We start from the raw sequence: 24,863 nt of genomic DNA on the forward strand, positions 1-24,863 counted from the left end.
TAATAGATACTGTGGGGTGTTTTTTTCCTGGGTAAAAATGTGGTTTAAATTCCTTTACATAGTAGCGTAAGAGTGTGAACTCATACAGTTTGTACATGTGCTGGCTGCTGCAGAAATAAATCCAGATGACCCCCGTAACTTCTTATACTCTCTAACCATAATTCTGAGTACATTTTTAGGCAAAAGAACTGTTGTCCATAAGCTGCACAGAACCGCCTGCCATAGCTACTTGAGCAGAGGAGTGGGGACCTGAATTAAGACCTGAATCCTAATCCTGGCTATAAGGCTGACTAGTGCTGTGACCTTAAGCAAGTCATATATGTGGCTCTATAAAGTGGTTGTACCTCCACCATTACAGGATTTGGGGGAGGATTAATTTGTTCATGTCTGCTTAAAAAGATGAAAAGTATTAAGTCCTCTCAGCTGCAGGTTGTTGGGAGTTGGTCAGCACCATGAATGTCAGATGTTGAAACACATGCCAGGAGCCAGAGAATGTGAATATAGAAGGTGACGCGTTTAAAGTCTTCATTATGTTATGGGAAGCTTTAATTCTGGCCCTTGCTGGCATACAGTTCTATAACATACGTATCTGAAGACTTTTAGGAGGATATACAGCAAATTGTGAATTTTAAGTTACTGCAGCTGCTGTGTACCAGAATAAATCTGAAATTAGTTAAAAAACTTGGAGGGGAGGGAGTTGGCACATTAACTGATCTTACTTTCAGCTATCTGAAAGGAAAATTAAGGTATCTTATTTGACAGTTTGAGGCTTTGAGGTAAAAAGTCTTGCATAAAAATTGCTTTTTTAAAAAACATTACAAACCATTGATATCTTTTCAGTAAATGAATCCACTAACACTGCACAAACTTAAACAAGAAAACAAAGTCTCAACAACACAGAAGTGCTTCTACTCACCTTGCACTCTCTTCTCAGAACTGCTAATTCACTCTGTAAGCGTCTGTGGATGTTACCTTTCTAGTGATTCCCTGCCACACACGTTGTAGCCCATCTGATGCTGTCATACATGCATCACTCCTAAACTTTGATCCCTTCTTTGGTCTCACTTCACTTCCAGTATAAAGCCTTGGTTCTAACCTTCAAAGCCACTGATGTATCACGGGTTGGCTACAGCAGCTATAGCATCTCTTTCTCTCAGTAGGACTACAGCGTTCTTTTGATCACCAGAAATCAAAAGCTAAGAAAAGTGTAATAATAACTAGGAAGAAAACGTTCTCCATCGAGAGCATCCACTGCATAATAAAGTGCCACATACCAGCACCAGAAAAAATGGCTTGGACTTTGCAGGACAGGGAGCAAAAGTGAATGCATCACTTTGAGCATACTGCTTATCAATTTTTTAAACAACAGGAATCTCTGTTTCCCTGTGAGGACATTTCTCCTACTTCAGAGTGTGGAAATGGCAAGTGGGTTGCACAGCAAGGAAAACACAATCCATCTCTTACTCATTCCATCCTGGGAGAGAGCAAAATGAAAATAAGACAGTGCTGATTAGTGAAGAATTTTTTCAGCAAGGGTGGACAGATTATTCAAAACCTTTCCTTTGGAAAAGCAAATTAACTTTGCTGTCCACGAACACAATGGTAGCTATTTGTTTCTTTACATAACCACATGACAAGACTTAGTTTGTATTAAAACTCACGTCTTTTCCAACTTTATTTTATCCTTCTTTCATTTTAAGTGGATTTTTCCTTAAAAACTTTCCTGCTCAATTGAATTGTTCAATTTATCTAAATGACGTGTGTGTGTGTGTGTGTGTGTGTGTGTGTAGATGGGGAGAGAGGGAAGGTCAATCATATTCTTACAGCCCGTGCATTTTGTGCCTTATCTATGTATGAGATTGTGCAGCTTCTGACCATATAAAGGCCCTGCGCTGAAAGAAAAGGCCACCTGGGAGAAAGACACCTTATCCCCACAATAGTTTTGACTATTGTGCAACAGGACAGATTGTATCAGTTTCAAAAAAAAAGACACTTACCTGATAAAACAGCATCAGAAACATGTACAGATCATGTCTCCCTTCCCTCACTGTTACTCATCTGCTTCCATTCAAAAAAATGCCAGCCTGGTGACGCTAATCTAATTCAGCTGCAGGAGCGCTTTGACAGAAAGTTCAGCAAGGTGTTTTTAATCCTCTACAATACGTTCTGCTAGAGGACGGCAGAACAGGAACCCCTCACGTGCAGATCCTTCCGGATCACTGTAACGGTGGGGCGGAAGGTGCCATCTGCCATTTCGTGGCGTTATATGGGAAAGTGCTGGCTCCTCTAAACTCCCAGCAGCTGCTCCCGAGGGCTCAGCTCTTTGTCCTGCCTGAGCTGACAGCTGCCCCTGCCACTGCTGATGGGAAGAATTTTTTTTTTATTATTATTATTATTTTTTCCCACAGAGTCAGATGGGGCTAGAAGTGAACTCAGAAGTCATCTGGTCCTTCAGCCCTCAGGGTGGATGGGTACTCTTGACAGATGTTCTCACTGCCAGAGTGAGATCCAGGCTCTGAGAGAGTAAAGCTAAGCCTCCTTTCCTAAATTAGGAGACCTGTCAGTTCTTACTGCTTGCAGTGGCTGTTGGATGTCCAGCTGCTTTTCAGCTATGACCATTTATTCAAGCAATACAATTTTGTGAAAATACAAGATTTTATCTGAGGAACCCGTTGTGAAGATGGTGGCTTGATCTTTTAGTAAGTTTGTGTTCTCTACTTTTATTCTCCAGGTTGCATGCTTCCAATTCCCTGCTACCCCCTGCAACAGCCTTGCTAAGCCAGCAACATGAAAATCCATCAGACAGATTCCTTGGCTGTCAGACTGTAAAGCATTTAAGACATATAAATAAATAAGGCAGCGTGTACCTCTTCAGATCTACTACAAGCTCCGTGTAAGGACTTACACACTGGGTTACACACAGTTAAGTTGAAACAAAAATATGATCATTGCCTACAAGTGAAAGCATTTAATTCAGAGAATGAGAGAACAGGCATGGTGAATTGAGATCCTTCTTCCTGGAGAATAAACGCATCTGTACAAACTCCCTGCTAATTTGCAAAAGAAATTGTAGTGTAAATTTCCATAGTCGGCACACTTTTAAGTAGACGCTCTTACAAATTAATGTCTGGAGTAAGAGTGAGATATGCTTGGCTTCTCTAATACTGATTGACGTATTCTGTCCGTACACACCTGCATCTGAAAGCATAGAAAAGATTTTTATTCTCTAGGAGGAGAAGTGACATTGAAAGCAGAGAACAGTGCTACATTTGCAATAGAAACAGAAAGGACTTTCTGAATGACTGGCTAGTGATAAGTGGCATAGAGGAAAAAAGTCCCATTGTGTAACCACATAAAGCACTGGAGACAAGACAAATCTATTTACATATGAAAACTCGGACCTCAAGCAAATCCTACGGAAAAGGACATGAGACAGGATAAATGCATAAAACAGAATTCCTTCTTCCCCACAGAATCCTTCTTCCCCACCACAAATTTCTACCTCTCTCATTTATCATTAGATTTTAATCCTTTACACAAGCGCAATGACTGTGCTGTGACAGTCCCCAAAATACACTAGACCTTTGTTCATAAATGTCTTTCCTCTTCTAAAAATGCACACAGAGAAAGGTATAATTTATAGTGAATAGGTGCTATATATTCAATTTCTCTCTATAGGTTATATTCTATGATGCAAGGTATTTAAGGAAATGCTTCTCCAATTTGAGCAACATGACTAAGTATCAGTCAGAAAGAACAAGGGTAATTCAAAGATACAAGACAAGACTGTTATTATTTGTACAATGGTAAACAGAAGAAAAAGGAATATTGAGACTCTTAGAGAGAATATAGACATGCTGTGTTCATACAGGATAAAACCAAAATGGTAACAGGACTTCAATATTCTAGTGCTATGAGTAATTAATTCTCACTCTGATTTGATGTATTATTTTTCTTTCAGCTGATTCTGATAAAATGTTTGTCCCTTATACCAAACAACTATTTTAATATTTCAGTAGTTTACCTTTTGTGTAATGTAGCATATAAAAAATAATTTTATTCCATGATAGGAACTGCCTATGATGTTACTTAGTAGTAACGGAACAAGTTAGAAATGTGGTCCTGTTCAAGCTTGTACTTTACCTGTTCAAAACTTTGCATCACTCCCTGTTAATTCACCTCTGCATGCCCTGCTTGAACTTTCCAATATCTTAAGCAACCCTAACAAAATTGTAGGCTGTGAGGGCTTTCAATACAAATAATTAGTGCTACAGGTTTCTGTTAAATTCCAGATTCAGTTAAACTGAAGACATTGTACAGGGTTGAGTTGGGAGGAAAAATAACTAAATGTACTGTCCCTATCATCCAGGTGCTTTTATAACTGAAGTAACGACCTTACGATGTTGCCTTTTTGTAAGTGATTTAAAAGGTTCTGCTGTTTGACCAGTCAGAAGGGTTTAAGCAAGAGCTGGTAGGGCTCAGACAGGCAACTTTATTGTTTGTGACAGCGCCTGCTATCCTGAGCCAAAATGAGCTCTCAAACTCTTACTCATGCATCTGGCCAGATAATCACAGGGACGTTTCTGACCTGTGGAAGAAATGCTTGTGATTTCTGAAAGAGAATAGCATTGCAGGGAGGATTGAACTACTTCTGCTAACATGAATTTAAGGCAGTGGTTTGACACAGGATTGAACCCTCTATGCACTAACAATTCTAAACAGTCTGGTTCAGTCACATTTTTTTAAAATTCTAATAATCCACGATTTGCGTGGCATTTCTCCTCGCATTTTAAATTGAGGAATTCTCAAAGATTACATTCTCTTGAAGACATTATCTTAATAATGTCTTAGCATGAATGCATTTAAAATCCATGGCAAAAGTTCAGCGCAGAGTTGGAATAGTCACAAGCATGAGTATTTCAACAGCAAATGGGTTTGTCTCTTTAAATTGCATACCGTCCTTATCTGAAAAATGTTAAATTCTACTGCTAAAAAGGACATTCCTCTGAAATCAGATGTGGGGTTCATTACTCAGGGCTGGTTGTTTCCACATTCATCTAATGACTTTTCCTGAACAGAAAGTCTGAAAGGGAGCCAAAAAAGTAAGGCAAACAGACTTCTGCAGTGAATATTCATCCCCTCCAAAGTTCCTCTGTCATTTAAAAATAAATGGCCAAACTCACTGCTGGTCATCTGGAATAAGAACTCCCTCCTAATCCTACTGCTTCCTTACAAGGCATAATTGCTGCGCAAGCTGCAGGCACCAGTCCAGCACACATCGAGCCTCACCTAAGGTTTAATCCATCACATCTGTCCTGGAGCACATCTGGGTTCTGTGGCGCCTCCGCTGCTCTTCCAGACAACCTCAGCTCGGGAGAGTTTGTCACCGTGTCCGCACAGATCCCCCAGGTTCTTTGAGCCGGGGCAGAAGCTAGTCCTCGCAGCAGACCCTGGACATCTGCAAAGCTCGCTGTGGAGTTGGAGTTGCCAGGATCATAGAACAGCCAGTTAGGAAGCTTTAGTATGTAGTTTAGGAGCTTTGAAACTGCCAGAAAATGTTAAAATCAATATAAGATGACTCTGCAAATACAACAGAGCTTTTAACTAGTTTGCTAAGAAAACAAACAAGCTATTTCCTTGGGTCATGCAGCATTGTCTAGAGTTAAATTTAGTAGCTTCAAATAAACCAAAGATAACAATGGATGGAAAAATGTACTTCTGAGGAGTTGTTTTCTGAGCAAACGCATGTAGCATGTGAAAAGGAATACGAAGCTCAAACTGCTGTGGTAATGTATCCTCTACAGGCAGGCATCACGAAAACAGGAGTAAATTCTTTCGAAGTGGCTGAAAGAAACAAAGCCGCGTGTTGGAGAAGAAAAGACCTGTTGATAGGGTTCCCTTTGGCATGTACCCGATTAATCCTCCCATTTCACATTCCTCCCCAGTGGTCAGCTGAGCGACAGAGTGGGGGAATTAGTTCCCCTTGCCCTCAGAGCAACCTAATTCCTCAAGCAAGATGAATGGCTTTAGTTAGGCAGCAAGGCAAACCAAAAAAAGAAAAAAAAAAAAAAGGGTTCTTTCCAGCTAAGCAAAACTGTGTACCTGCAACAAATGACTGTAACATTAAAAATGCATGACAAGTAGCACATACCCAGACTCTAAAACAGGTTGGAAAAGGACATGAAAAATCCCCCAAGCTGTCAGCAGCAGAACTAATGAAACATGGGCTCTTAAACAACTTGTGTCCCAGGACCTCAGCGTCTCTTTCCAAATTGCATGAAGCTCCATCCTCCAGAAACTGTGACATCCCTCACCACAACGCTCACCCCTTCCAGCATCCCATTTAGTCTCAGAGGTAACACCTGGGGTTTTCCCTGGGACCCTTGCTGTAGCCCCAGTTTTCATCCTCACTCGCTGAAAGATGTGCTGAAGACCCTCCACCTCCTTCCCACACCACCCACTGGCACCCAGCGCCATGGAAGATACGGCACGTGCCCTGGCTGCTGCAGGGCTTCTGCTTTCTGGGTGCTGGGTGCCCAAACAGAAATTAAAACCTGAGTTTTACCTGTCATCCTGTCCGTGGAAGCAGCAGAAAGTCTCTCCCCTCCTCCAGCTGCTAATTTTCAGAAGGTTTGTAAACACAGGATAGAAGTTGGAAAGTTGCTCTATCAGACATGGTTTACAGCAAACAGACTGACAGAACATGCATGGACAGAGTCATTGCATAAGCTTTGTTTCCTTAGGAACTTGACTAAATATGAGGCAAAACCTTAGGTTTGTGAAGAGGTACTAAGTGGATCAACTCTTATAGAGATGCTGGGGGCTTTGCTACTGTCTACTTTCGTTTTATTTAAGATTTTGCAAACTGTATTATTTACAAGAAAATGTAAATATAATTTTAAAAAAATATTTTAGAGGGTCATGCAAAATTATTTGGTTACCTATGATTAGGAACTAAATCAATTACAAATACTGTAATAGTAATTTTTGCCTAATCCTTCCCTTAGTCTTCCAGTTTCACGTGACTACACTAAATTTTGTATTAAAAACTCAACTTTAGTGAGCATCCAAGTCCAAGCTACCCATAAACAGTGCGATTTTGCCCTACCTTTACTGGAAAACTCTTTCTTTGAAGCAACACTGATCTTTTTAACTAGTTATTCAAATGACCGCCTACTGCGTTTCACTGCATTACAAAGTATTACCTTTGAAAACATTTGTAGTGTGTATTTGAATACTTCTTATATCTTAGTATAGATACCATGCAGCTCTTCCACAGTCTTGGAAATACAAGAGACCAGGCAGCAGTTCTGATTTCAGGAAAAAGATCCCTGCTTCCATGTCCCTCCACACTAAAATCAATAGGGCTGACAGTGAATTCACCAGGAGCTGAAACTGAACCTAAATGCTCATCTGTTGTAGGTGTCAGGGCATCAGCCACCCATTTTTTATGACACCCACTTTCTCCAGAGTGTGGCACCTCTTCCAGACTCCTCTCTTTTTCTAGACTAAGAACATTTCCAAGGGACTAGACTGTAATATAATTATGATCGTATGACTCTTGCAGTTGTCATAGCAATAAAATGAGGGTGGTATGTTGTTAAAAAAAAATAAATCTTTAAATATAGATAGCACAGACCTAATACTTTCTTATTTCCAACTGGTTTACCATATTTGTAGGCCCTTTGGAGAAAGGCCAGTGAAGAGTTACCCATGGCAGACTGCCTTCTGAACCGCTGTACTCACAGTTTTCCACCTCTGAGCCGCAGGAGCCTGGCTGTCCTTGTTTCCTTGTAAACCTGTCTTTTCCTGCACCCTGCTCCATACTGGCTAAGATGACCACGCTGTGGGAGTCTGAGAGAGTTGTGCGGTATTCACTGGATAGGGAAGTTTTCAAGAGTTTCTTTCGTTATACCCTTAAAAGGTATCCTTAAAAGGTTATGTGCAATTCAAATTGGGGTTACAGAGTAAAAATGGGAGAGAGATTGTTGTCGGTATGTGGTTTGGACCAAGGGTACCAAGCTTTTGTAGTAACACAGCTTGTTCTGTCATGCACACAACCAAACTTACGTGAAGCTGCACGTAACAATTACTCAGTGTTGAAGCTCTACTTTCTCACCAAGCTCCTCTCTTTCAAAGCAATTTCCCTACTTAATGCTGTTATAATGTAGTAGAAAGAGACACAGCTCACAACTGAAACACCTGGCACAGAAATCTGCCTCTGGAACAACTGCTTATTGATTTTATAACAAATTTACTCTTTTTAAAAACCTTTGTCTAGCTAGCCAGCCTTCACAGCTTCTGAATTTGCCTTCGGAATATAGACTGTAAACTCTCCCATGCAAGACGGTGTTATTAAAAGGGACAAGGTGCTGAAAACTTAGCAAGTCCTAATAATCTATCCTTTTTTCCAGTACAGATAATGTTGTGGAGCGATGCCTTGAAACTTTTATGCTTCTTTTGGTACTGCAAATATCAGCCAAACGTTCCATGTTCCCCAACTCACAAGCGTGCTGTATTGAAATTAGAAACATAAATAATTTTGCTTTTTAAGTTTCATTTATATAAGAGGAAGTACTGTGAATTTTGCTTAAGTCCATTCTCACCAGTGGGACTATTAATGAATGGCACCGTGTAAGTATCTGTGAAACAGAATCTTTAATTCTAGTAGAGACAGGATCGTCTCTGTTGAATTACAAAACAAGTAAAATCCAATTAAGACAGAGAAGTAGGAAATTCCCATTCCACATATAGGCAGATAGAACCTTTTCCACTGTAATTTAAAAATTGCTCCCTCCAATCCAGGTATTTAGGGGGAGGTTGGGAAGGGGGGATGGTTTGGATTCATTGATGGAAATGGTAAATTAAAATACACACAACATTAAAATTTTATGCTAAACATCATGCTTTTTATTTTTTGGGAAAGAGCAAGAAAATAGCAGTACTTCAACAGTCTAGAAAAAGCCTCATCTAAATACCAAGAGCACAGCAAATTATATTCAAAGCTGACACATTCTTAAGTCAAAGCATAAAGTTGTATGTAGAGATGTGTGTGTATATATACTCATACATATATACACACATACATATACAACTTTTTAAATATAGATGTAGCCATTCGGATTACCTGTGTTTGCCTTATCATTCATTTTAGTTTGGGGTGAGTGAAGTAATTAGACCAGAATTAACATTTAAAAAAAAAAAAAAAATCCAACCATTGCCACAGACTAGATTAAGAATTTATACACATACACAATTACAGCACAGTCTTTACTCTTGTGGCCTTTAAATTCCACTAAAATAAGCCGGTTTTAAAGGGAATGCACAAAACCTCCACCCTGGAAGTCTCCTGGCTTTTATCACTGCAACATCCTAGCCTTTGCTAAAAAACTAAGAGAGGAGCTACCCCGGAACGTGATCTCCAATTCTTTCTGTAAACTGTATGCATGCCAGACATGAACCATGCAAAAACCCTTTGAGAGTTAAGCCCTTAATTATTAGCTTGTGTCAAGATTCAGGCACCGTGTTTTACAGCAATCTTTAGAATTAAAGTTAAGAAATGAAAATCGCGTTGGGAGCTGATTTTACTTAAAACAGAGAAGGGTGAAGACTCAGATAGTTGGCAACTCTCATTTTCCAAGCTGATTAAGCATTACATGTACACACTATGAAATAATAAAAACTTAACCAAGTGCTGTAGTAAGTTCTGAAAACAAAAATAAGTTATACTTCAAAGAACAAGTTAGTATAAAAAGTTTTAACATATGCAAAGTATGTGCTCTAAATACTTATTCTGCATTTTTAAAAAGAGCTGTAGTCTACCTCACAGAAACAAAGTTCACCCAGTATAAAATATTGCAGTTTGTCCCATTGTGTCATATGAGAGGTTTCCTTATTCTTCATATGATCGAGAACACTTGCACAAGAGTTCATGTTATTCCAAGCCACACAGTGGCAGACAGACTATGTTTGAATCTGTGCTTTTACTATGCAGGACAGTAAAAGCTAAGCAAACCATTTCAGAACAGAGTTTAGCAGGTCAAAGAGCTATGTTTATGCAAGAAATCCAGACAACAGTATAAAAGTTAATGCCAAGTGGCAGTACCAAGAAAGTGAATTAGATCAACAGAAAAAAAACCTGCTGATAACATTCACTATCACATGTACAGCTTTGTAAGCTAGGAATAAGGAAAAGTCAAAATTAGCTTAAGGAGGAAAAAAAAACTTAAACTGTGTAAACAATCCACCCGGTACAAAACTGGATGCAGCTGGTAAGAGCAGATCTAGCTTAGTAGAGCTGAGGATGTGCGTGCATCCAGATGCCTGTTCAGACTGCATTTATCAATACCGTTGACCAAAAAAAAAAAAAAAAAAAAATCACCTATAGCTATTTACACCACAGCGGAGGCTTCCCTCCCCCCCTTACAAAGTTATTACAACTCAGGAAGTCGCTGCTGTCTTCTACGATAAAAATTCCAGTTATAAGCTACCAACGTTTGCAAGTTGAAAACACCCACCTTGCAAATTAAATTGAAAACTCTTGTCAAGCATGTCTGAGGACTCTTCAAAAGTTAGAGTACAGCACTTTCCTCAAGTGGTATTTGCATGAATAACTTGTACTGACAGCCTGTTAAAATAAGTGAATTTAACACAACTCGGGGTAGCTGGGCGTTCCTCCTCAGGAAGGGGGATCCGTACAGATTCCAGTCGTTCTTGCTGAGGTGTGTTACAGGGAGAGAAGGACAAAAGAACCTTGGTCAGCCTGGAGGTGAATCTTCCTGCTTCTAGAAGTATTCCTCCTCTTCATCAAAAAAGCCATTTTCCAGAGCGTACGTGCAGTCTGCATTAGAGTCAGCTTGGCAGGCACCTTTATATTCTTGAATCGATTCATACAGGGAGTACAGCTGACACAGTAATGACATATCTAGTTGTCGAAGGCCAACCTGAGGGGGGAAGAATTCAAGCAAACAAACAAACAAACAGTATTACAATTGTGATTTTACTGGCAGTATAATACTATGTATCTTTCATTGCTAAACAAGAGGATCAAGCGTCTTTCCAACTTGAACAGTTATGAAATATGGAAGTATAATTCATTTTCTAAGGTGACAGACTCCCCACGGAATAAACTGGGCAAAAGAACAAAGTGACACGATACAGAAGAACGCAAGCAAAGTGTTCTTCAAGATTTTGTCGTATTACAACGCCCTGCTTAACTTCCAACAGGCAGTTCACTCCTATCTGAAGCATTACAGATAAATTCATAAACTCTATATTCCTCATTATACAGGAGACATACTTTTCCAGTAACTCTTTCACACATCTTTCTCACACAGTGTCATAGGCTCTCCGTTTTGTTGGTTTTTTTTAAAACAGCCTGGATTAAAGGTTGTAAATGGAGCTCTGCCTGGTTTTCTGCTTCCCAGCTAAGCATTTCTACCACCCTTTCTTTTCTGTATCAACACACATAGGCATCTGACAAGGCTAGGTATGTCTAGCACAATACAGCGTGCTACTTGAAGGCAGCAAAACTAAAGCAGAAGTGAGATGAGGACACACGTTGTAGCCTGCAAACCTTCAGAATATTTTCACGTGCTACTCAAGCATAGGCTTGATTTATAATTAAGTGCCTAATGGTTTGGTCCCCAAACTTCTAAAATATTAGTTCCAGACCTAATTAAAGATTTGGAGCAACATTAAAAAAAAGGTTACTGTGTAGCCTGCATCTTTATGTCACGTACAAAACCAGTAGGTTGCACCACAAAGCAAAATAAAGCTCGTCATTTAACTCCAAGCAGTTTCCCTCTCTGGCAACAAAATGGAGAGTTCATCTGATACTGTCACCTATCCAAGTCAGATCAAATTAAATCTAGGTTTTGTCTTGCAGTAAATTAAAACCACTACCCAATTTAACATTTTCAAGAAGCAGCCATTTCTGCCTAAATTTTCAACTAAGTGTTAAGCTGACAGGCTGTTCCTAGTGAGCCTCAGTTTCATCAAATTAAAGTTTTTGCTACAACTCATGTTCAGAGGAAAAAACCAAATAATAATGTTAGTAGCCTTTACTGCAGCCTGAATGCCAGGCTGTATTTTACCCAGAATGAAAACTCTTACCTCAAAAACCTCTCCTTACATGTCTAATTCTAAGGACAGATACACTCAGCACACAAGAAAACCACAAGAAGCTAGCATGAAGATCTTCCTTTGGCATTGCTGAAATATCCTACTAGCTCCTTCTTCTGAAGATGGAACAAGGAGAAGTAAGAAAAAGTATCATACACCACAACACAGTTCCAGCTCAGAAAAATAGGATATGGCATCTTTCAAGACCAACACAAATTACTTGGTGAGGTCACGAAGCTGAGACATGATGTCCCGTACAGACCAAACATGAGGACGTTAGGACGAGACATGGAACAAGAGGTAGAATGCTGCACTAGCTGCCAGGAGGTGACAGACAAGCCTTTCCACCACCTCGGATATATGGTGATTTTCTTACCATTTTCCTCTGTAACCAACACAAGTTTGTCTCCCCTTGTTGTTTAAGCATGCACTCCGCAGGAAGTATATGCTACTCTTCTTTGCTCTCTATTCTGTAAGAGGAAATCAGCACTTGTGCAAATCTCCTTCTGAAAAAATTTGTAAACCAACCAACCAAGACTGCAGGAGGGAAAATAAAATGGAGGTATTTGTACCATATCCAGACCCCTCCATCTAGCCCTGCTGAAGTAATTTCTTCAGACTCATTAAGCTAATGACTGTTTACCTGCCCAAGAATAAAGTCTGAACATCAACCTTTGGAGATGGCAGGCGATGAAGTCTGGCTTGCTCCACCTAAACAAACGGCTCGCCTCAGGTAAGAAAGCATGCTGTGAAGCTGGACTTAACACTACGATATGCGAACATGAGGCCCACCAGGCAGACTTGCATCAGCAAAAAATGTTTGAAGGACAAGACTGCGGTGAAGAACGGTTCAAAGAGCGATTAGGAGTGAGTCAAGCCAGAAAACTCAACCTGGAGACAGACGACCGGTTCCTCATCTCCTGAGGAAAGCAGGCCCATTTGCACCAGCAGCTCTCCCGTTTCAACTCCATAAAGCACTTCAGTGCTTTCTATGAAGATCAGTTCTATGTGAAGTGCAACCTCCAAGACAGAAATTTCTCAGCAGAATTAACTTAGCAGGCCTTAACGCCAAATAGTTACGCTTAATATCTTGTTTTTCTGTAGCAGCCACTAGTGTCAACAATCAAACAAGAACAGTAAGTCTATTGAGAAAAATGCAGCCTCTAGCTCTTCATGACTTTCAAGTATGATCCCCGAGGTAGCAAAAGCCTGAATAAATGCCTGAGCCTTTATGCACAAGCATAAAGTTTTTAATCCCAGCCAATCTGCATTTGACTCTAGAGTTTTACCATAGCACCTACAAGGCAACCTATAATGCACAGTCCCATGCAGTGGACTCTGTTCATCAGGATCACAGTTCTGAAGCGACCCCTCCTTTCCTTCTTCCCCCTCCAAAGCATCTAAATCCATCACCTTCTCATCTTCAAAACTTACATACATAGTACCTTGCTTCATCATGCAGGGGAAGATGCTGCCATGCATTTCTTCCTCATTCACTATTGAAAACTCAAAGCAAGCTCGTTACTCAACAGAAATGATATCTTTGACTGCTGCAAGAAAGAGTGTTCAATATAAATAATAAAGTGCTATTATCTACTTGATGAAAGGCAGCCTATTAGTACGCGAGAGTCTCTCTAATTTGTACTGGCCACAAAAAGTACACCTGGAACCGAGGAGACTGTTGCTTGAAACCCTTTGATGTGTTCAGAGGTAAAGTATTTCTTTCTTCAGAAGCATTTTATCAAATTATCATCAAGGATAACAGAGTATCAAAGGGCAAGTGTCTAGTCGTCAAGCATGTCATTTGATTTTTCATTCAGAAAAAATAGATTAGACTTTTGTAATGAGTTATCTTTGCTTTTCTGGAAAGGATTAAGATGACCAAGATCATACCCTTGTTTCCCCTTAGAGCGCTGCAGAAAAAAGCCCCAGCGGTCGATAGCCACTTGCGCTTCCTCTGCCTCAGAGCAAACTGGCAATCCTAACACACAGTTTTAAGAATATCTCAAACCGCGTTTGAGCTACTTGTTGAAACACTGGTGGCAGACTTAAGATTTCAGCACACTACATTGTCCTGAGCACAGAAAGCTCCTTCAACAGGGTTTCTTGTACTCAAACACCGTTTGACCACGAGAAAAAGGGCCTTAAAACAGGTGGATTTTCAGCAATATCATATTTTCTGTGTTTCAGAAGACTTAAGTGCACAACGCTTAGGTTATTATTAGTCATTACAACCGCAGCCGGCATCAGCAAAGCACCAACACCCAAAGCACTGTTTCATCAAAAGGTGCGCCCGGAGGAATTCCACTAATAACGCCGCGCTACAGAATCAAAACAAAGTCCTGAAGAAAACTAGGTTTAATTGCACTTCACCCGAACTGAATGAATCAATGCTGACACCCTTTTTTTTATTATTTTATTTAACCGACAGACAGCCTTTTAAAATGGGCGTCAGGTTCAAATGGATGCTCGTTAAACGGCTCCCAATCCGCAGACGGAGGAGCCCCACCATTACAGAGGCAGGCCGGTAGAATCGGGGGCAGGGGGGGGTCCCTTACCGGCGCCTTTCACGGTACCCGCACCCCGCAGCAGCCGGCCCGGCTTAACGTGGGCCCGCATCCCCCCCCCACCCCCCCGCTCTCTCCACAGCGGGCTCCACGGGCCGCGGCCGCCGCTCGCCACGTCTGCCGCCCCCGCCGAGGCCCGTCCCGCCCCGCTCACCATCTCCTTGCGGAGCAGGGCCAACGCCGCGTCCAGGTTGGGAGGTTTGGGCGGCCGCGGCGAACCCCGGCCGCCTCCGCTCAGCTCGTCCTGGATGCGGGATTTCTGCGCGTAAAGCCGCTCCAGGTCCCGCCAGCGCCCGCCCTGGCCGCCGCCGCCGGAGGAGGAGGAGTTCAACAACCCGCTCAGGCTCTTGGGCAGCGGCGGCAGCCCCGCGCCGCCACCGGGCCCCAGCAACCCCGGCCCGCTCATGCTGCGGCGGCGGCGGCGACCGACGGAAGGAGCCGCCTGGGCCCCGCTGCGGGAGGCGCCGCCCGGAGCCCGCCCCGCCTACGGGCCGGGCCGGGCCGGGGGTGGGGGAAGAGGCCCGGCGGGCGGGGCGGAGGCCCTCGGCGGCGGGGAAGCCGGGCCGCAGGTGCCCCGGGGGTGGGCAACGGCACCCGGCCGCCTCGCCGCCTCACCGCGCTACGGCGGCTTTGTCTGAGGCGAAGGTGCGCCGCGGCGACTCTGTCTGAGGCGAAGGTGCGCCGCGGCGACTTTGTCTGAGGCGAGGTGCGCCGCGGCGGCCCCCGGCCCCGCGGGCAAGGCCCGGCTGCCGGCCTGCCTCCCGCCTCGGCCCCGGGGGGCCGGCGGGCCTGTGCCCCCCCCCCCCCGTCCCCGTCCCAAAAGAGGCCCCGCGGCAGCCGCCTGCCCTGGGGATGGGAGAGGGGGAAGGCCGGCGGCGGGGACGGGGCTGAGGCCCCGGGCTGGGGCCGGGGGTGCCGGGATGAAACGCAGTGAAAGCAAGCGGGAAAGCGGATTAAATGCTACAGGCGGAACGTAGGCAGCTCTTCTGAGGCGATGGTGTTGCGGCAGTCACCTGGTGACACCAAGGTGCTCTCTCCTTCCCATCGAGGTGCTTCCCTTCACACCCTCCAGCCGGGCGTTGTGTCGGGAGGCCTTATCTCCGAGCGTTGCACCCACGCTTCGCTGTACCTGCTCTGTGAATCAAATCTCGCCGTCTGAGAGACGGCTCGCTCCTTTTGATCCAGGGTTATTCACAGGGCGGTTTATTGCTCTGGTTTACAGAAATACCCCGGGGCTTTTCGCGAGAAGGGTGGTTTTGGGCAGGGGGGATGTGGCACGGGGGTCCCTGGAACCGCCAGTGCGGGCAGAGTCCTGTTACCTCAGTGGGCCACCTCTTAGGTGTGTTTCTGCACCTTTTATATCCCCCCCCCCCCCCCCCCCCCGCTTTTCCCTTGACCTGTTTGTATCTCTAGAGTCCCTTGAATAAATTACGGCAATTTTGGATCATCCAAAGTCCAAAACGAAGCAGGGTATAAAATTGGGAGTTCTGGGAATGCGCTGCCATTGCACAGCCAGGTGGTTTAAAGGTGCAGTCCTGTTGCTACAACCCTGCTTTGTTTGTGGGGTTTTCTCTTCAAGAAATAACCAGATACAGCGATTTTGAGTTAAGCCTCTACCTTATTTTCAGTTTTGTTCCTACACTCACATGGCTTTTTCACGGTTTAAACATTGTCAGACTCTATGACAATTGTTTAAAACCGCTTCCAGTGGAGGAAGCTTTTGCCAATCTTTATTCATGTTTACACGCTACTTTAGGGATTGATTTTTCAGATGACCTGATGTGCTTTTTAATGCTGTGTACGTTGGAATCAAGAAGATATTTTTTTTCCCCTGTTTGTCATGATGCCACTTCTGTCCAGGTCGATTGTGAAAAATAAAATAGTGGTGATAGCTCTTAGGAAACTAAAGGCATTTAAAACCATCCCTACTGTAGATTAAAAGCATCAACAAACCCCTCATCCTTCCAGGCCAAGGGTGCCTGACAGCAAAAATATTCAGCTTGCTAAGGATGTAGGCACTATATTATCTTACCGCTTATTAGCGAATACATTCATTTGTTCTCCTTCCAGCCCCCCCTGCCCTTTTTTTTTCCCAGATGACAGCTATTTGGAAAAGCTTGTGAATATTCTTATTTTATCTAGACCAGCTTATCTTAATTATTTTTTCGGCTTGCCTGATCCCATTAGATTCTAAGTGCATTTTCCTTACACTCAGGTCCTTTAGGCACCTTGTTGCCATACCTACTATTGCAAAAATCTTTATGCTGGCTTACCGCTCAACTTTGTTATCTGAAAAATAAAAAAACCCTGCTTTTTGTGTTCTCGGTGACCCTTCTCTCAGTTGGCAACCTTTTCTAGCCTTCATTCATATTAAATTTGTAACTCCTTTAAAATCTAAATCTACTGCTTTATTTAGTCTGACCTAGTTATAACACGGTGATAATGGAAGCTGGAGTCTTTTGCAGTTATGACTTTTGGTTATGGAGTAAGCTTTCGTTAGCTGTACAAACCTCTCAGTCTTTGTTGGTTCCTAGAATTGAACTACAGAAACGTGTTACTCATCTAAACTGTCCTTTGCTAAGGATGTTAACCTAAAAAACCCCACATTAAAAATACATGTAGTTTATGTCATAAAGAATTAGGAAGTGCCAGAAGAGAGGTGTCCCATACCATTTCTTTACTCAAATGCATTATGCTATATTTTTAATTTACATAGGAATATGTCCTGTTTTTTCCTTTCCTTGTTCATTAAGAGGATACACTATGCCCGTGTATCATTTGTACCTCATTTCCTAACACTCCTCTTTCCCAATGTGGTGATCTGTATGCATTATAGCGTATCTTGAATTGATCCAACTGACTTAGCTACAAATGTTAATGACATTCTTTATGACAACCCTGTGATAGAAGGTGGTATTGTTATCCACACTGGAACAAGGTCACGGGGAGCTAAAGGTAGGTCATGGTAAAAAACTGTCTACTAATTTTAAGTGCCTGGTTTGTGCTTCCTAGGGATGATTTTCCACCAGACAGAACTGACAGAAGGACACGTGCCTCTGCTTCAGGCTACCCTGCGCAGAGCAGCACCTTTGCTTAAAGCCACCTTCATTAGAGATTTAAAGTAAGACTCCAGATTTTGCAGTGATGTGGCTAATGTCACATTTTGTCCGCTGTGCAGCAGGGATCTCTTAAAACCTGCCAAACAAGATGCACCAGAGCTCATCTGTCAGTGCCATCGGCCTTTTTAAGTCCTTTTTGTGTTTGCAAGATGTCTCCCATGGGGTTAACTTGCAGTCAGGATTGCTTGTCAAGGACAGGTCATGATCCAGATACCACAAACTGGGTGTATGCAAGATAAATTAATAATTAGTGACACATGCTTTACTCTTCCATTTGCTCCTGTAATCAGAGTGCCTGAACATACTCTTGTTTCTCATGAGACCTATGGTTTTTATCACTGGTGCAGAGGAACAGATATCACACTGTTCTGTGGTGCCCTGGAAATGATGTGAAATTCGGTCCTTTGGCTAAGGAGAATTTAGAAGATGCTGGGTAAAATTGGCACCTGATATATGATGCCATGTAGTGGCATATCCAAACAGAAATTAGATTTTCAGCCACAGATCATTCAATTCTTGGGCATCATTTTTCATCAGAAATGTGGTTTGAAATAAAAATGGTTAGGAGTCCTAATTTTGACACTTTTTTTCTCAAGTATATTTCCATACCTATGCCTAAAAAGTGAAAGCCCAAGTGTGTACTAACACAGAATATCACAGTGGCCTCCAGGTAGGTCCCTGGCAAAGCGGTACCCTTCAATCTAGAGCAGATACCCTCCTATTTAAGCTATCTGACTAAACAGGAGCAATAGTGAGCTGTTATCTTTTTTATAGGTCTGCTACCACAGACATACACAAGAAGGACACCTCCACCTTTTTCTGCAGGGTTCAGAACTAGCTGCTAGAAACACAGAAATATGGAGATTTAGGAATCCAAGCTTCAGTTTAAAGTTCCTGCTGAAATCTATTCTTGTGGTTATAAACCCTTGTGTGTGCCACTTGCTCTCCCAGCCTGCTCCTCTTGCCCTTGTTGCTGGTTTTTCACCAGTTCCTGTCCTTGTCCTCTTATGGACCCTCTTCCAAAGCAATGTCCCTTAGCTATGGTGTCTGATGCCTCAGTTCCTATCCTTGCCTTTTGCTTTTGTTCCTCTTGCTTCAGCTGCCACGCGTGCACTCTTGTGGCTGCCTTCCTCGGCTTCTCTTTGATACCTAGTGCTGCCCTTAGCCCTCTGTAGTGAAGTCAGACTGCTAATTCTTCATTTTTCATGGAGAACCAAAAGAAGCAAAATTTTGACAACAGAAGAGAAAGCATGTCCCTAGGGCATGGGGGGTAGGTGCTTAGGTGCAGAAAGGTGATTAGGACTGGGCAGAGCGAGGGCAATAGATTCTGAAGGAAGCAGGAATCGCAGGTGACACAGAGGGACTGGTCTGTAGAGATCTGCAAGTGCGTGTGAGTAACAGTTACACCGCTGAAAGCATCTTCCAGCCAGCTATAAAGAGCACGTAGGGTTATTTTTTTCCCCTTTTTGTTTGCAACTACTCAAAGCAGAGCTCTGTTTCCTTTCTCCTTTTCACAATGAGGATGGTATGGATTTTTGAACTAATTTATGCCCACCTTAAAGCAGCGAGAAGCAGTATGGAAATCCGAAGAGCATGTGAATGTGGCAAATAGGCAGTTACATTTCTGCAATGATGAGGGGTCTCATTCCTCTCTTTAGCTATTTTTTTTTACATTGCAGTCAGTTACCAAGTGCTGCTGGTTTGTGTTGTGAAGGGGAAAAAAAAGAATGAAAGTCTGTACTTTCATATCAGAATCCTGGTTCAGGATTATAGGAAGGATCATGCTAAGGAGAAATAAGGACTTGATCTCATAGTAAAGTTGATGGGACATATGGCTTGTTCACATGTCTGTTTAACCTTAGATCAAACTATACATTTTCTCCACAGTACATCACTCGGTGTCCTGCAACACTGGTTTTAAAATCTCCTCACTCTGTCCTCTCACTTTATTAAATTAGATGTGGCAGTATCAGTCTTTTTTTCCTACCTCTCCAGTCTCATAGATTCTTCCCCATTATGTGAAGTCTAGCAGAAAAAAAGAGTCGCTGTTTAGACCACACCATATTCATATTCCTGCAATGTCCTTGTCTTCAGGATTTCTGTTGTAATTAACAAAGCAAGCCATTTTAGTATTTCACATCAGCTGGTAAAAGCAAATCCACCAAAATTAAATGAGAAACAATGGTAGGTTGTAGGAGTTAATCATTTCGGTATTACATGAAAATTCATAGGCATGACAGAACCCAGCAGAGTTTTGTGAAATAATTGTGTAATAAACTAGCCTCGTGCCCACAGCTCTTAATGGCTCTGAACATCTTCCCTTCATCTCCTTTTACTGTGTCAAAAATACAAAAGAAAAGGACTTCAAAGTGTCTTTTGATGTTTTTTTTTCCCTTTCCTATAAGTTCAATCTAGGTCTGATAAGCATTTGCCTCTTCAAAAAGAAGGCTTGAGGGGACATTTATTACCGCTGTTCTGCTATGAGTTCAGTTTGTTAGCCTCACAACACCGCGCTTCTTACTCTTAACAGTACCGACTTACAGGGACGGCTTTCCAGAATCTGATTACCGAAAGGAGATAGCCGAGGGATCAGAGCTACAGGCTTTAAGGGTATTTGTCTTATTATCCTAGTGACACTGAACAGACCCTTTCTTTTAGTGAGATCTGCATCGGGGTCAAATCTGGAGGATGCTGTCTAAGCTGGGCCAAGGTCGTTTGAGGTAAAAATGACGGGAGTTCTAAATCTGCAGGCAACACTGCATGGCAGAGAGAAAGCTCTGCTGAACAGGTATGGCTGCGGGTGTGCAGAAGAGGCAAGAAGGATTTGTGCTCGTGGAATGCAGAATATTGCAGATTCTCTAGCAATTTGATATCTGCCTTGAAGCATTTATGAGTGAGGAGGAGGAGTCAATCATTTTTTAAAAAGAATTACTTATTTTTCTGTAAAATGGTCAGTTGTAAGCAAACATGGAAGTTCCTATATACTATTATATTCAGATAATGTTAATAAAGAGATCGTATTTCTTGGTTCTTTCCTTGGCGTTCTCCCTTAGTAAATGTATATATGAGATTTTTTTCCCAGGCTGAATAGAGAAATCTGTTAGATAATCTATTTCCACAAGATAGATGTAGGTTACACCGCTCAGGAGATAAACACTTCTCTTCAGCAGTGAATGGCTATAATGCTTGCTGGGGAAGGGGGGACATAATTTTATATTCAGACGTACCAGTGTTCTTGAAAAATGACCTTCCTCTCCCATGATGCAAGTAGACAGGTTTCTGCCTCAACTGAATTGCTGAATAATCAAATGCAAAATTGAGGCCATAAAAGAAAACAATTCAGACCCTTCAGTTCAGCTGGGCCAAATGCCATTATCCCACACTGCCTTCCACCTGCGCTGGAGTACTACCTGGTGCTGTAAACAGCCTGTGCTGCAGTGCGAGCTCTCAGAAGGGGAGAATGATGAGCAGATTTCAGCAAGACCTTTTCCTTCCAGCAGCTGGGGTTGCACGGGATGGATGACGCTACAGCGATGCCCGAGAGCACAGCACCCAAGAGCTGAATCAAGGCTGGGCCAAAGCTTGTGCGGAGCGTCCTGGTATGGACCTGGATTGCTTTGTCTTGTGCTGAAACTGAGCTGCCTCTGAGGTGGGGCAAGGGCAATAATTTAACAGTGCATAACATTATTTCTAAACAGTTAAGAGGAGAAAAGTACTCTCTGTAGTTGAAAGTTCATTTAGGTAGAGAGAACGTAATTACCTGGCACAGTTAGAGGAGCAAAGCTATTGTGAGTCTCTGATGAAAGCTGTCATCAGTTATTTAGTGGCCAACAAGTGATTAGAATTTTTGTTTCATATTTCATACAAGAACAGCACATTCAGCAGCCCAGTGACCCCTACATTTAATGCAGGGGCACTCGCTAATTACTGACTCAGAGGCAGACGTGCTGCTAGCTGTACTACGATTGTTGTTTCTTGCAGCATTTTAGTGTGTGGCACCCAAACAGCAACAAGACTGAGCCTTATTTAGAATGGGCAATCAACTTTTATAATGTATAGGCAAAGGAATAACTTTAAAATACTGTTAGGATTTTAAAATAAAATATATTCCATGTAGCAAATGTAACGCTTGAAAAGAACTTCTTGGCGTAAATACTTAGGATACCAGATTTTTAGCTGACATGAACCTGTTGGAGAAATACTATCAAAGCAGTTCACATTTCAAATAGCGCAAAAATGATTTACCCATCTTCTTTCCCTCCTTTTCTGTTAGAAATGTCCCTCTCAGATCCTGCAAACTGAGTGGTTGCTTCTCTGACTCCTTCCCAAGAACTGGTATAACTCCAGGGGGAAATGCGATAACAAATATCCGCAAAGAGAGGAAGCTGTGAAAACCAAACATCTGTGCTGTAAAGGAGATCAGATCAAGCCGATCACTGCAGCTGTAATCAGTCACCAACAGGAACAAACAGGTATACAAATGAGTTAGAAGGAAAGAACGGGGATTTCTGAAGTGTTTTTGGCAAGTCTGGAAAAATAAGAATCATTCTGCCTGGGCAAATGCAAAAGGATTTTTTGTCTTTCTTTGCTAAATTGGCCAAGGAAGAGGGAAGCCTACAGAGATTGCCTGAAGAGGAACCATCAGAAATACGATTGCTAACAAGTCCAACACTTAACCGTGAAAATGGATTTTGGATAACATGACATTGTACAAGTTCATTGTTTCATGATGTACAAACATGCAAGGCCACAAAGCCCCTCCCTTGTGAGAAATAAGATTTGGAGTGCAAAGTATACAGGCTTTGAGTTCAACTTCGCGGTTTTGCATGGTCACTTTTTGCAGTACAATTGCTTTTTAATTAATTATGAGCTTTCAGAACTTTTGGAATATCAGTGACCTGAAATAACTTTAAAGTGTCTTGCAATTCTTGTCAATTTTCTACTGTAAGAAAAAATAACAAGAACCAGCTCTTTTATGTTTCAAAGATTATGAAAGTGTTTAAAATGGAATCGACATAATTCCGTCAGTGCTCTGAAAGCGGGTTACTTGCATCCTGTGGCAGTCACTCTTTTGATGAAGCCAGTTATATTTACCAACTTTACTCTTGCTGAGTCATTCTCTGCCCTGGTATTGCTTTGAGGCAGGGAGAAAGAGAGAGAGAGAGATGATAATTTTATATCACTTTGGTGAATTGTCACAGATCAGAAGGTAAACAAGTACTATCTTATAAATACTGTGATTTTTTAATCATTTCAGAACTGAAATACTTTGCTGTCTCTGCTCTAAACTTGATTCTGAAAATTAATTACTTTGAATTCTCATTCATATAATGAAATACCAGCAAAGCCCTAGCTAGTTAAAACTGCAAGAAGCATGCAATTTAAGATAGTTTCCAAGATTTTCGTAGGAAGGTGCTGCCTAATATGTTCTGGAGACCTCTGGCATTCCTAAGAGAAGCCCCACAAAGTGTGATCCAAATCTCAGGGAAGTCAGTGACAGTCTGTCCACCGACTTGAGCTGTAGAGGGAATTGGGTTAGGGCCTAGGACTGAAATAAGCTCCATATCGAAGGCTTGTGCATGTCCTGCTCATTGAGTGATACTCGTCCTCAAAGACAAGCTTATATCAGTTTTTAGTGGAGGCGGCAGCCTGGTTGTCAAATACATCCCAGCAGCAGTGATGACTCTTACAGCCGTTTGCAATACTCAACAGAGCACAGCATAGAGCCAAATCAATACCTATGGGGGATTTCTGAAGCCAGCACCAGTTGTCAAGGGAGGTATGGCCCCTTTAGCTTTTCAAACTGTACATCCACACCTTCCTGAACTACAACTTGGACTGTTCTTGGAGGAAATGGGCTGCTTGGGACTAGTGCACGCTTGTGATGTAACAGCCGGAGATGGGTTCATCTATCAGTGCAGTGATGGTGTTTGGGCTTTCTTGTTCATCTCTGGAAGAAAGAAGGGTAGGTTGAGCTGGAAACAGTTGGTCACACAGATCATTGTGACCAGCCACTTCTCCCTGCTCTTAAAAAGTGACTGGATGTCTGTGGTGTCTGAATGTTGCACGGTTCAGAAAAAAGCTGATGAACAAACTTGCTGTCACCCTCTTCCCTGGGGGAGCTAGGTCCTTAGAGCAACACTGATTTACCAAATAGAGCTGGGAGGTGTGTAATAGTCACATAAACAAGGATCAAGAAAGATGGTGTCATTTGTAATACTGGCCTGCATAAAGGACACCGTCAGATAGTTTTATCACAGAAAATGTAGGGAATTTGAAGAAGGATTTCATGAAACTAAATATTAATAAGGATATTTTATCACATTTCACAAATAGCCACTGAAATGTTTTTGGGTTTTTTTTTAGCTGAGGACAAGAACTTAACATGTGTGATTTACAAATGCCACTTCCCATACTGGCAGGGATATGAGATGACCTGAAGGACTGCAGGTGGCTGTGCCCTGGATTGGTGGTGTACGGTAACATCCCTGTTTCGTTGCCAAATGCCCAAGCTGTGCAGGTAATGTGTCTTTAGTCTTGTCCTGATTGGTTTTCACACTATTACTCCTTCTTGCTGATACAACTGAGTGTACTTCAGCCTTTCTCAGTTTTAATCTTCACTTTTCCTGAGGTCTTTTCTTTTTTTCTTTTTTTTTTTTTTTTTTGATAGCTATATAGCAATACCTTTACCATTGCAGATTGAAAAGTCTGGTTTGATATAATCACTCCTTTTCCTCAAAACTTCTCCTAGAATTGTTAAGTGTGCTGCCACATCCATTTGAACCTCAGCATAGCAGGACTACAGCAGAGCAGTTAGGTTGCATAATGCACTTCTCTAAATCAACTTCAGCAGATGGGAAGGAAAATAGCTTCAGCTAGCAAAGCGCAACTGCCCTTGGGCACTTTTCAGATGGCAGTGGAAGTACAGCCGGCAATGCCCTACTGTCTTAGTTTTGTCCTCTTGGATGACAGAGGCAGCGTTGCCTGAACAAAGGATTATTCCCCTCTGGCTATTCCTCTCCTCCCAGTTTACAGAACTGTTCAACTACATACC

At 42.3% G+C, this 24,863-nt stretch overlaps 1 protein-coding gene and 1 long non-coding RNA gene across 2 annotated transcripts; one reads left to right on the forward strand and one right to left on the reverse strand.

The window, feature by feature from the left end:
* Nucleotides 1–8,911: 8,911 nt before the first annotated feature.
* Nucleotides 8,912–15,169, reverse strand: FAM89A (family with sequence similarity 89 member A). The gene is made up of 2 exons (XM_049831252.1): nucleotides 14,845–15,169; nucleotides 8,912–10,943 (listed from the first exon to the last, which is right to left on the reverse strand). The coding sequence occupies exons 1-2, from the start codon at nucleotides 15,094–15,096 to the stop codon at nucleotides 10,785–10,787; spliced, it is 411 nt and encodes a 136-aa protein (XP_049687209.1). The 5' UTR covers nucleotides 15,097–15,169; the 3' UTR covers nucleotides 8,912–10,784.
* Nucleotides 15,170–19,644: 4,475 nt separating this feature from the next.
* LOC126051766 (uncharacterized) lies at nucleotides 19,645–24,278 on the forward strand. Its single transcript, XR_007509870.1, has 3 exons — nucleotides 19,645–21,408; nucleotides 22,083–22,281; nucleotides 24,176–24,278. It is a non-coding gene; the product is annotated as an uncharacterized LOC126051766 (long non-coding RNA).
* The last annotated feature ends 585 nt before the right edge of the window (nucleotides 24,279–24,863 follow it).

The sequence above is a fragment of the Accipiter gentilis genome, chromosome 28 (assembly GCF_929443795.1).
Source record: "Accipiter gentilis chromosome 28, bAccGen1.1, whole genome shotgun sequence".
NCBI lineage: Eukaryota > Metazoa > Chordata > Aves > Accipitriformes > Accipitridae > Astur > Astur gentilis.